General features: G+C 31.3%; 1 protein-coding gene across 1 annotated transcript in view; it reads left to right on the forward strand.

Moving 5' to 3' along the window:
- Positions 1–13,604, forward strand: part of LOC145330820 (glutamate receptor ionotropic, NMDA 2B-like) — a 79,921-nt gene that overhangs the window by 57,262 nt on the left and 9,055 nt on the right. Inside the window, exons 9-11 of the mRNA XM_080175483.1 lie at positions 8,674–8,772; positions 10,928–10,999; positions 11,867–11,927. Coding sequence (XP_080031609.1) covers positions 8,674–8,772; positions 10,928–10,999; positions 11,867–11,927 — 232 coding nt within the window. The remainder of the gene's footprint in view (positions 1–8,673; positions 8,773–10,927; positions 11,000–11,866; positions 11,928–13,604) is intronic.

Consider the following 13,604-nt stretch of genomic DNA (forward strand, 5'->3'; position numbering starts at 1 on the left):
TGAAGAAAATTGCCAGTATGAACACTTTGAAAACATAATCAACCATATTTCTCTAAATATTACAACGAGACTGGGGTATACCCGTGTTGAAACAACTTGAAATAGATATTGTGGATTATTTTTGTTCACAATTTCGATATTTCCAATGAAAAGTTTGAAAATAATATAATTTGCACCGAGACTATACTGAATAAATTTATCCAGGAATCTAAAGGGATAAGACAATGGCCGATAATTTGATGTACATTCCCAACGATGTTACACAAAATAACCACTAGTGTAGATTACTATTAGTTTTTGAAATGTTTGGACGCGCTACTTGATGAACCAACCAATCAAAATTTAGTGAAAGTTGGTAGGCCAATACATAAAAATATAACGTTATTATAAAACTTTGGAGACTAGTATAATAAACAACCCAATGTCCCCTCCCTCCCTGAAATGTATCCCTATCTAATATTTGTCCAGTGAGCCGCTGTCACAAATCAAAACTTTGCTATGGTGTAAGGATAATTATTAAGAGATATAGTTTCAACAATAGAGCTAAAGTCTGTGTAATGAATATGGGTTTATGAGATTTATTTTTAAAAAGAAAAATTTATACAGAGTTATAGAAAGGGTCTAGAAAGGTCCCCCATAAAGCTATTGTTTGTATAAACACCAACAAAAAACAAAAACACAAACAAAAAAATTGTCACTCCCCTTAAAATTTAAACACAATTAATTATTGGTTTATCATATACTAGCTGCTCCTAATATCTAGGGAGCCATAGAATGAAATTTAAAAATTAAACAGCCCAAAACCATCCCGGGACCTAAGTGAAGCTTCACTAAAAAGGAGAAGTCAACCAGTTCCGTAGTTATTGAGGTCTTATGCTTCAGACAAAAAAACTTACTACTTTATCTAATAGGATAAAGCTTGTAAGTCCCCGAAAGAGAAAACCATATAATTTGTTTTAGGGGGAGTAGGGGATTGAGTAAGAGTCAGAAAATATGTGAATAACAACAGATTTAAATGGATTAGAATAATAAAATACCTTTCCGTGTTTTTGACCAGACTAGCAAAATAAACTTTGAAATAAAATAAAGTATTGCAACAAATTCTAACAAGAATTATTATTATCATTTGATTCTTTATTTGTCTTAACTATATACATAAAAAGTTAACATATGAATTATAAGAGTTATTATAACAATATTAAATAAGGACTAATCCAAGATATTCTCTTATAAAAAGTGTAAGTTCATTGTAAAGCAGAAGTAAGCAATACAAAGAAAGAAATTTTGCCGTTTAACATAAAAAGTGTACATTTAAATTAGGTCAATACTAATTCAACATAATATCTTCTCAAAATATGTCCAATTTATACAAAAAAAAAATAAAACTTAAGTAAGTTCCAGAAAGAAAAATAATCGTCATCGAGAAGTAAAATATAATATTCATGATAAAAATATTAGGTCAATAGGTACTAATCCTTAATATAAAAATGTGTATAATGGATACACAGCTGAACTTAAAATTGTTAAGGAGGGATAAATAAGTGTGGCCTGTTAAATGAAAACTACAGAATGCTTTAATGGGCAGATCACCAAAAGCTCCACCTCAAGATTATTGTTAAGGTTATATACTGACCCTCTATTGGATGAGGTAATTTTTCTTGAAGGTCTAAACGTCACCATATGAAAAACAGGCTTAAATTCATATGGTTAAAGTTAAGAATCACAAGAAATAATTATCCTCGGGATCATTCTTTTTTACTACACTTTATTTATCAATACCCACCTGTAGATTTTACAGGTGAGATGAAGTTGAGGTGAAATACTTAAGTGTGTCTAAAGATTTGGTGTGTTTGTTGTAAGTGTAGAGTATAGTATATATATATTACATACGAATTTAAATAAACAAACACTTTTTAAAAATGCCCTCATTTGCAGGTAGTTTTCTTTCTATACTCGAAACATGACATTTATCCCGGGTCAAATTGAAATGTTGTTAATTTTTCATATCCTAATTTATAATTTTTGTTTTTAAACAAAAATTTTCTTTGAAAGGAAATAAATTCAAGTAGATTTGAATTTAATGGAAGCTTTTTTTTCAGTCTTGACTGAAAGATAAAAAATAACACAAGTGTAATTTCAATATTAACTACGTTAATAATATTACTGGTGAGCGTTTTTGGGACGCCTACTAACAGCCAGCTTGAGTCGAAATTAAATTCCATGTTCTGTAGAAATTCTGTGAAGTAGTTTGTTGTAAAGTTTGTGGTGACGGGACAGTCCAGAAAAAAGTGTTGTGTTGTTTCTCTCGGTGCGGGTAGATTCCGGTCCAGCTTACAAAGTGTACATTCTGGAGATTCTAGCCTAAAATTTGAGATATTAGCGTTAAAATAGTTATAATTGTTTATGGACCTAAATGCGAATTCTCGTATATTTATTGGTAAGAAGGAAAAAGTCCATACTTTTTGCCATTTACGCTCTCTCTCTATGTCAAATTCTCTTATTTTCGCCCAGTTATACCTATTTAAGTAAGACTTACACTTTTCTATCCTCTGATCATCATTTGATAAGAAGTAACGAAAATGTTTTGACTTTACTTTTGGCTTTAAAAAAAGTGAACTGATTTTAGTTTGGGGTTTTGAAAGTTTACACCTATATAAAGCAATATTGTGCTGAACAAATCCTCGAAGTCTCAAAAATTCCATGTAATTGAAGTTGACCTTTGATTTGATGTTAAAGTTTCTATAATCTAGACATATATTATCAATATTTAACAGGTCTCCAAAACAAATTGACTTAATATCATTTTCATAGCGTACCCATGTTGTTTCTGTAAAAATTGCCCTGCTTACAATTTGTTTTTCACTATTACAAAAGAAATTATTTTTAAAAATTCTCATATCTTTTATGTTATCATGGTTTAGCCAAAATGAATTTGAAAATATTATATATGATTCAATAATTCTAGATAAAATAGGATTAATATTCTTATCTAATTTTTCATTGAAATAAAATGGATCATTTGCTTGACATCTAGTATTTTTTATTTCTAAAGCCCAAGTATCTACTATAGATAAGGATTTTTTATACAATAAAATATCTAAAGAGCGTAAAAAATCTATTACTTTTGGTATTCCTAAACCTCCATTTTCAACACTTGAAAAGATTTTAGATTTTGCAATTGGTCTACTTTGACATAAGAAGGAAATAATGAGATTTTCAATTTGCAAAATTATATCTTCAGATGGAAAGACAACTGCCCCTACATAATTCAGTAAAGGTAACATGAATCCCTTTATAATTGCAATTTTTCCAGGTGTAGTAAGGTAGAAAAGTGCCCAAAAATTTCTAACTTTTGACATTTTAGCGACAATTTTGTTCCAATTATTTTGCATATTAGACAGTTTTGAATCAAAATGTAAACCTAAAATATCAAAATCATCAACCAATTCAATACCAATTAAATCCAATTCCAGAAAAAAATCATTTGATGGCTTCCTTCCTATAATACAAATTTTGGTTTTGTTTACATTAGTTCTTAAATTAGAAACTTGTGCAAAGTAGGTAAGAATTTGAAAAATAGTTTGTAAAGCAATGGCAGTTGGAGTAAATGCAACATTACAATCATCGGCAAATGCTGATTCAGGGTCTGGCTGTGTATCTGTGTCTGTCAATTTAAAAGGTATAGCTCTTGGTATTACAATTTCATTGTTAATTGATATAATAAGTAATAAAGGGGTTAGGGCAATTTTAAAAATGTTAGGACTTGGCCTATCACCTTGCATATAACCAACTTTCATGGGAAAGTTAGGTGTTATTCCAGTATCGGTCAGAATGTGGGCAAATCTATCATTCATGCATGTTAAAATCATATTTATCATAATTGGGCCAAAATTCATAAATTCCAATACATCTCTTAAATATCCATGTCCAATACAGTCAAAGGCTGAGTGAAAGTCAATTAAAGCAATTGCTAGAGACGAGTTGGAAGCTAAAGTTTTAGAAATTAGTTCATAAATTTGAATCAAATTTTCCTGAATAGTGTATTTAGAAGAATAGGCTTTTTGAGATCTGATATTTATTTTATCAATTACTTTTTTTAACCTATTGTCAATAACCCCAGAGAAAATTTTGTACACAGTAGACAAACAAAAAATTGTTCTCCAAGATTTAATTTTTGAAAGGTCAGAATTTTTTTTGGCTATAAGTCTAATTTTACCACATCTTAGCATGCCTCTTAACTGTTTTTTATTAATCATTTCTTTAAAGCCTCTCAGTAAAGGTAAGCTTAAAATGTCCCAAAACTTAACCAACATTCTATAAGGAATACCATCTGGTCCTACACTAGAATTTAAATTAGCTGAACAAAGTGACTCTTTTAATTCATTAATAGAAATGTCTGCCTCTAATTTTTCTCTATCTGTGTTATTTAATTTATGTTCTAATATTTTTGGGTGATTTACATTATTGCCCAAAAAATCAAAGAGAGAAGAATTGGAAATAAAGGCTGTGCCAAATTTATTTTTAAAGTGGTTTGTTAAAAACTCATTCCTTTCATTCTCACATGTAAAAGATTCACCTAAGTCATTCTTAATTTGTGAGATAGAGTCAGCTTTTTTTGAATTTTTTAGCAAACTACTAAATGTTTTTGAGGCCTTTTCTGCATTTAAAATGTGGAAATACCCAGAAGTCTCTAACCTACGATAATTTTCTTCATCTTCCATTTTACTCAGACTGTTTTCAATATCAATGATTTTATTAAGTACAGTTTTATCTGTGATATTTCCACACTTCAATGCGTTTAATGACTTTGACAAATCTTTTTGTATTTTTCTACTGCTCTTAAGAAAGTTTGATTGAAAGCTTATTATAGAATTTTTAACACAATTTAACAAAACTTCAAGGAAAGCATCATGACTAATATTTAAAGGCATTTCATACAAGTCATTTAAAGGAGGAATACAAAGAATAAAAAAGATGACAATATTTATGATTACTATTAGCCAAGAAAATAGAAGACACAACAATAGTAAATTATACAGATCAAAGGTCAAGGGATCTAAAGAGATAAGACAATAGCCGATGAATTGATTACATCCCCAATCCTGATACATAAAAAAAAACAATTAGTTGTTGAAACCTTTGGAAACAACTAAATGAACCAACTAATAAAAATCAAATAAAGTCCCCAAAGTTGTTAAGCCCACTAATAAGACAACGTTTTTAAAAAAAAACTTTGGGGACTGGTATAAAAAACAGCCCAATGTCCCCTCCCTCCCCGCGAACAATAGAAGTTAAAGAAATGCTATTTCAAAAAGAGTCACAGCATATATATTACTAGCGGCTATGCCCCTAGAGGCCTCTAGTAGCATTTAAATGTTTTTTTTTATTTTATTTTAAATATCTAATTTAAGAAATAATTTGTCTATGGTCAATCAGCTGTTAAATTCATGTCTCTACGCAGCGCGACTACGCTAGCGACACTATGCGGTGGAAATATTTCAATTTTTTCGATTTTATTGTGATTTCTCTTGGGAGGGTGGTGGTACCCTCCCCCAAAATAGTTATAAACCTTCCCGGGACCTATGAGAAGCTACCCTGTAAAGGAGAACCCGATCGGTTCAGCGGTTAGCGAGATCCTTTGGTACAGACACACAGACAAACATCCTGTTACTTTAGTATAAGGATTTTTTAGAGTGGGAGTGCTTTTTAAGGTTGTGTTTCACCTTTATATGCCCCCCCCCCCCCCAGCTTCCCCGACCTAAAACAGTATGCACGCCCTAAGAAAGTATAAAAATGTAGGCTACTGTCAATCCAATGAAGAAATTGTATATTGATAACATTTAGTCCCAGCCATTAGATATTATATTTCTTCTCTATTTTTCAGCTCTAGAGACAGCTACTCTTAGAGTCAATTGGAGGATAGATAGGGGGGAGGGGGTTAAGTCATTCCGAAAAATTTAATTTATTTTAGTTTTAAAAGAAAAAGATTTAAAAAATATAGGGGGGAGTTTAAAAATATATGAGGTGTTGTTTTTTTCGAGGGATGATTTCTTTTGTAAGGGTGGAGATACCCGCCCTTCCCCCCTTAATAGAATAAAAGCTTTCCACGACTTATAAGAAGCTTCACTTTAAAGGAGAATCATATTAATTAGGTAAAAATATGTAACCCCCCCCCCCTTAATAGAATAAAAGCTTTCCACGACTTATAAGAAGCTTCACTTTAAAGGAGAAACATATTAGTTAGGTTATTATTTTCCGTGTTGGATAGGTAATAAATGTCATTTTCATGTTATTTTATTTTGGTATCCGAGGAAAACTGTCTATATACCAATATGAAATATAACTCTTACACTTCCCTCTTCCATCTTTTTTATAGGCAATACAAATGAGATTTTATGAGACAGAATCAAATATTTATCTAAATTTCATTTTCGTCTCTGGGATTTTGTCACAATTCGAGTTGAAAACCAAACCTTCTCTGTCAAGATTTTATGCCTTTGTCAGGGGCGTCAAAGCTTTTTATTTTGGGGGAGGTAATTTAATAATGAAATACTATTAAATATTTAGGAGTAAAATTGTTGGGGGGGGGGGGGGGGTAAATACCCCCTTCTAAATGTTTGGGGGTAAATTTTAAATGGGGGGATTAAAATGAAAAATATTTAGGGGGTAAATTTGTTGGGGGGGGGGGGGGGGGGTAATCACCCCTTTACATATTGCCATTATATTGTCATAACACCCTACAAAAACTGTTTACAATCTTTCAAACAGTTTAAGTTGACTATAGGGTTTTTAAAAGCGAAGCTTTTCTAAAATTAGGGTCGTTTGTTGATTTCGTTGAATTAGACATGTACAGTATCAATTCTAACAATGTTATAAGCGAAGCATCTCTATAATCAATTACTAAAAATGTAGTGTTCTTAAACACTATCCTCTATTCAAGCAGTTTTTCAAAAAAAAATACATACAATTATGTTTTCACGTTTTACATATATATTCTGATTGTTAATTTCTGGCACTCTACAAGTGATAATGTTCGTTTGTCCCACCGTTTCAGAGCTTCGCTTTATGGATGTTGTCTTCCTTGTTAAAAAATAGTCAATGATGACTACATACTTATTTTGTTAAATTTAATATTTGGAAGAGTAGATTTATAAGAAAAAAAAAGTTTTAAAAGATAAAGTTCTTTTCAGCGATGTTTGCTAACATGTATTGATATTAACTTAAATTGGTTTTATATTATAGTAATAAAATTGAATAGAAATTACATATCGAGACATCTAGTTATGAATGAGTGTGTGAAATATAAAAAACAAACTTTAAGCTAAAATTGAAGTTTTGTCCTTATTTAAACAAATCATATAATCTGCTAGTTATGTAATTCCTCAATTTTAAAGTTAGGTTTGGTTATTTTTATTTAATTTATATATAGTTAGGCTGGGTTCCCACAAGGGTTATTTAGTTTAGTGAAGAGTGCAGTAGGAAAAAGATTGGACCCCGCAGACTTGTGATTTAATTTTTGGGTTACAAAAGACATAAATAATATATATATTCTAGTTTTTTATTCTCGAGACACACCACCTCCCTTTCACCCGTTCTCCAAATGTTTTTAGGCCATTATTGAATATGATTAAAATCAAAAATTGTACTAAAATATGCTCTCTAAGTTACAATTTTCAAAACCTTAAATCTGCAAATTTTTACTACAATAACAAATTCATTTGTTTTGTTATTAATATTCGCCCCTTTGTATCTATGCAACTATTTTGCTTATAAAAAATAGCTTACGGCGAGGAGCATAAAATGTTATCCTGTCAAGTAAATTTGATATAATAGGTATGGGTAATAAGTTCCATATTAACATAGCACCATGCATATTTAATTTACCAAGGGAATATCAACAGGAAGGAAGGGGGCATTGGGTTATTTATTATACTAGTCTCCAAAGTTTTATAATAACATGATCTTATTCGTTGGCTTAACAACTTTGGGGACTTTAGTGAATTTGATTGGTTGGTTCATTAATTAATTGCATTCTACAAAAAGGGCAATTTCTTTATTCCTTTGGATCACTGAAATATTATTATTATCTCATCAATTGTTATATGTCGCAATACAAAATATATTTACCAGAGCTCGGCAGCCGCGACTAAGCATATACAATCCCGTTTGGATGTTTTAAACATTTTTTGTAAGAGGGATTGTCATATTTGTATCAGTTTTAGACTTCCAGTTGATTTTTAAAATTGTAAAAAGGAAAATTTTCCTGCAGATTTCAGTCGGCTGACGCGCGGCTGCCGATCCCTGATATTTACAACTGCAGGGAACAGAGATAGGATAATGGACTATGAATTTACTTTCCACACCAATTATTACAGTTACTCTTTTCGCAGATTTATACTTATGGGAGTAATAGTAATATAAAGGTAGCAAGAGGTTTAAAATGGGGTATATTCCTACACACAGGGAAAACAATGCTGGAATACCCCCCCTCCCCCCCCCCCCCTCCAAAAAGAAAAACAAAAAACATTAACATTTTCTTCTTTTTCTTATTAAAACTTAAAGTTAAATGTAAAATTAAGGTTCGACTCTCCCTCTTTCCCTAAAATGCCCCTAGAGTGCAATTAAAAATGTACCTCCTGCTGCTTGTTTATCTATTTTTTCTATCTTTTTTAGGCCTTAAGAGACATTGTAACAGATCCTAAGAATGCTGAGAAAAAGTTACAAATCTTGGACATCCTACATACAGACAATCCCAAAGAAGATTTACAAAAGGTTTGCATATTAACAAGGATAACAACATCCAAAAGTAGCGAAGCATAAAACTTATCGAATAGACAAACGGATAAAGTGAGTTGTAGAGTAGATGTTCTGTTTTCATGACAAAGAAAAATTTTTAAAATATGCAAAAACTCAAAGAATGTCACGAAACCTTTGAAAGATATGGTTTAAGTCTGTTGAAGCATGACCAACAGACAGACGGACAACCCAACGTATAGGATGCACTGCACATGTCATAAGAATATTTACTTAAAAATTTCAGCTGTCTATCTTCCAAAGCAACCGAGAAAATTACATTTCCCCCATAGTGTTACGGAATGACTGACTGACGGACGGACAGACAACGTGAATTTTAAAGTAGCTTCGCTGCTAAAAATTACGTAGATACTCTTTAATAAGGACATGATCGTTTTCTTTTGTTCGCTTTTTAACAGCGACGTTTTAACGACGTTGACTATTCCGTTACTGTTGTAATGAAATTAAAAAATACAAGTGATTTGTTGTAATTACCTGTCAAAACTTTAATCCAAGCCATGATTATTACTCATTTTTAACCTCTAAAACCTCCCAAAAATAAACGTTTGGCACTTCGAGCTTGGGTTTAATGTCCTTACTTTCTAAAAACAGTTTATTTTTTATACATTTCACACCAATAACATTGGTTTTTATTATATCAACCTTAAAAGAAAATAATAATCAGCAGCCTTAAATCTTAAATTTCGTTACGGACGGATAGACAGACAACTAGAATTATAGAGTAGCTTCACAACTAAAATGATAATGCCAAGAAATAAACAATAAGATCCAAGTTCCTAATAATAAATGGACATAATTGTAAATAAGAATTGTACCTTTGGTTTTTGTTAAATGAGCCGTAACTATTGGAACAATACCTCTTTGTGTAAAGGCTTTACAGGGTGATAGGGAACAGTTATGCCACGGATTAAAAGTAAAATCAATATACTCCAAAAAATAAAATAAAAAGTGTCTATTTAGTCTTAATACAAAAAAAATATTACTGAAATTATCGTATTCCTGCTTCGTGAAAATAAAAATCACCATTTACATTTTGTAAAATATATCCAAAATATATCTTTTATTATTCAATCCCCCTATCCCTAGATAATCATTTATATAAAAAATGAAGGGAGGAGACAATGGCTTTTTAATTAATTTACAGCAAAAAAATAATTATAGATTGATAACAAATGGAAGAAATGTGAATTTTCCATAGTTCAACCATAGGTTTTCAAAAAAAATCCTTCAGTTTACATTTAACATCCAGATAAACTGCAAAATTTTGATCAAATTCTGTCATTTTTTCCGTTGCAAGCAACATTGTAAGTTTTTATAAGTTAAATTAATATGATTTGTGTCTTCTAGACTGAAGAGGGTGCCATGTTCACCAAAATATATCTATAATTCAAAGTAGAACGATGTATGTCTGTTTGTTTGTTTTTCTGTTTGTTTGTAGCGAATAATCTCGCTAACTGCTGAACCGATCGGGTTCTTCTTTACAGGGTAGCTTCTCATAGGTCCCGGGAAGGTTTATAACCATTTTCTTGGGGGTGTGACACCCCAAACCCCCCAAAAAATGAAAAATACCCCCCCCCAAAAAAAAAAAAAAAAATTCCTTTTCTTTTTAAAGCTAAATTAAAATAGTGGGGTCGACTACCCCACCCCCTGAAAAAAAGCCGTCAGTATCTAATAAACAATTATGATGAAAGGGAATTTTTCATCCTAGTGAATTTATCATTTTTTTTAGTTTGAAAGAAAAGAATCACGAATATTTCTGTTTGTCTGTACCACGATGTTTTACATGATTTTTCAGTATAACAGAGAACCGGTTCTAATCTAGGGGATATTAATCGGTTTCGAATCCATACTGGAAAGAGTTTTTTCGTATTCATTTGAATATGGTGGATAGGAACCGGTTCTCATCCATACGAAAAAACTATGTCTAGCATCGTATTATATCCAGCTTTCTACGAATATAAAAATGTACAATCATAAGAGTAAAACCAATTTTTTTAGCCCGTGCCTTCGGCACCTCGGGGCCGAAAAACTGGTTTTAATCTTATAATTGTACATTTCTATATCCGCGGAAAGCTGTTTATAATACGATGTGAGAAATAACTATTCTATTTAGTTTGAGCGAACAGAATCTCGAATATTCCTGCTGTACTGTACAAGAAAGGAAGCTCAACAAATATTATTTCAGGTTTAATTCTATTATATTATGTATTAGACAGGGACTTAAATGATCAAACAATGACCGATGCATTGATGTACATCCCCAATGATGATACACAAAAATTAACCCCTTCTGTAGCGTTAAATTAGTGGTTAAAACGTTTAAACACTCAACTTAATAAACAAACCAATCAAAATTCACTAAAGTTGTTAAAAAAAGTTGTTAATACAACGAATAAGAAAACGTTAATATAAATCTTTTGGAACTAATATTGTCTCCTCTCTCTCTGTTTACTAGCGACTGCGCCCCTGGCATCTAGGAACTAGGTATACGAAGATGACAGACAAAGAGAGGGGGTAGATTTCTGGTAGAATCCGTAAAGGTGTGTGTTTTAAGGCTTAAAATAGTAGTAGAACGATAATATTCACTAAATATGTGTATTTCTTATTGAAAAGAACTATAGACAAAAAAAATTTTAAAAAGTTAACATAAATTTTTTTCGTTCTACTACTTTTTTTTACTTATAACACATAACCTTTACGGATTTTACCAGAAACCTACCCCTCTCTTTATCAAACTCCCAAATGATTGCTATATAATTTCTACTTGTAAATATTTGTACTTGTTATATCGAGACTTAATAGTTATTTCTCGCATCGTATTATAAACGGCTTTCCGATGATATAGAATGTACAATTATAAGATCATAACTAGTTTTTTTAGCCCCGAGGTGCCGAAGACATCGGCTAAAAAAACTTGTTTTAATCTTATGATTGTTTATTTTTATATTCGTAGAAAGCTGGATATAATTCGGTGCTAGACATAGTTTTTTTCGTATGGATGAGAACCGGTTCCTATCCACCGGATTCGAATGAATACGAGAAAAATTTTTAGGCCAAGCTTATCGGTATAACTGGAAGGAACTATGTGTGGATAGCAACACAGCCTGTTTTAGGTAAAACTTTAGAGTAGCGCAGCTACTTTTTGTAAGGGCATTACTGCAAGGCCAACAAACTCAAGTATTTTAAGGGATAAGACAATGGCCGATAAATTGATTGTACATTCCCAATGATGATACACAAAATTACCCCTTATGTAGATTACAATTAGTGGTTGAAGCGTTCGGACACTTAACTTAATAATTTACCAATTGAAATTCAATAAAAGATTCCAATTTTGTATAACCCCAATGATGATACAAAAAATTACCCCTTATGCAGATTATAATTAGTGGTTGAAACGTATGGACACTCAACTGAATAATTCAACCAATCAAAATTTTTAAAAAAAGTCCCCAACGAATAAGAAAACGTAATCATAAAACTTTGGGGACTGGTATAATAAACAGCCCAATGTACCCTCCCTCCCTGCGTCAGACCGCGTTGTCCCCCAAAGAAATTTATTGGCGATTTTTTAAAAATAGTTAGATTATAACGATTATTTTGTTCATAAGGGGGGGGGGGTTTAATGCAACCATCTCGTAATCAGTGAGCAAATGGCACTTAGAATTCGAATTTCCATCTATAATTTTGCATGAGTAATCCTTGGTAGGTCTATTTTCCCTAAATCGAACAAAAAAGTTGGAAAAGTAACGGCTAACGGCTGGCGGCTCAGCTATTTTGCCATTTTTTTGATATTTGTATTGCAAATTAGTCACGAAACCTCTCTCAACATAATAACTCTTTTCTACTCCAAAACGCTATCAAACGGTTCTAGACGGTAGCTGTTGGTACTAGAAGTTTTAAAATTAGTTATTGCTATCATTTAACATGAATTAAACCAAAAATATGTTTTAAAAAGTCGATTCCTACGTAATTGATGATGGATTTACCCTGAAACTAGGCAAAAAACGGCTGAACGGCTGAGCCGCTAGCCGTTACTTTTCCAACTTTTTGTTCGATTTAGGGAAAATAGACCTACCAAGGATTACTCATGCAAAAGTTCAGATCGAAATTCGAATTCTAAGTGTCATTTGCTCACTGATTACGAGACGGTTGCATTAAAAATCCCCCCCTTATTTAAAATAACATTTTTGAGGTCATACCTTGCAATATTTGTAAGTGTACATAAATTTTATGTTTAATTTGGTTTTCTATTTTTAAGCTGTTTTAAGAAATCTATGTCTTTAAAATTATGAATAAAATTTTGTTGAACATTTTGTATTCAATAAGTGATTAAAGTTTAATTGAGTTAGAAACAAAAGTTTTAGAAATTTGTCATTATTATGGGGAAAACATAATCTTTAATTTAATTTTATTTGGAAATATTTAGTAAAAAAATAGCATTTGTGATTGATTATTTGAAAATTCAAGATTTTAAGTGATTTATTTTTTTTAAATGTCGCTTTTTTATACTTTACAATTATGAAGCTCTTCATATAGTGCCAAAGAAAAATGACATTATACAATAAAAAAAAACAATGACAGGCCAATATACAGACTAAATTATCAATGGCAGGACAGTATACATTTTCATTGACCTATGGTAGGCCAGTATACATTTTTATTGATCAATGGTAGGCCAGTATGACGTCATTTTTATAGTCACCAAAAAAAATTTATAAGAAATATGCCTTCAAATTTTAAAATTTTGAAAGCATGAAAGCTAAAAATTTTACAATCTACGTGACAAA

The sequence above is a fragment of the Acartia tonsa genome, chromosome 10, assembly GCF_053477335.1.
Source record: "Acartia tonsa isolate MP-2025a chromosome 10, ASM5347733v1, whole genome shotgun sequence".
NCBI classification, from domain to species: Eukaryota; Metazoa; Arthropoda; class Copepoda; order Calanoida; family Acartiidae; genus Acartia; species Acartia tonsa.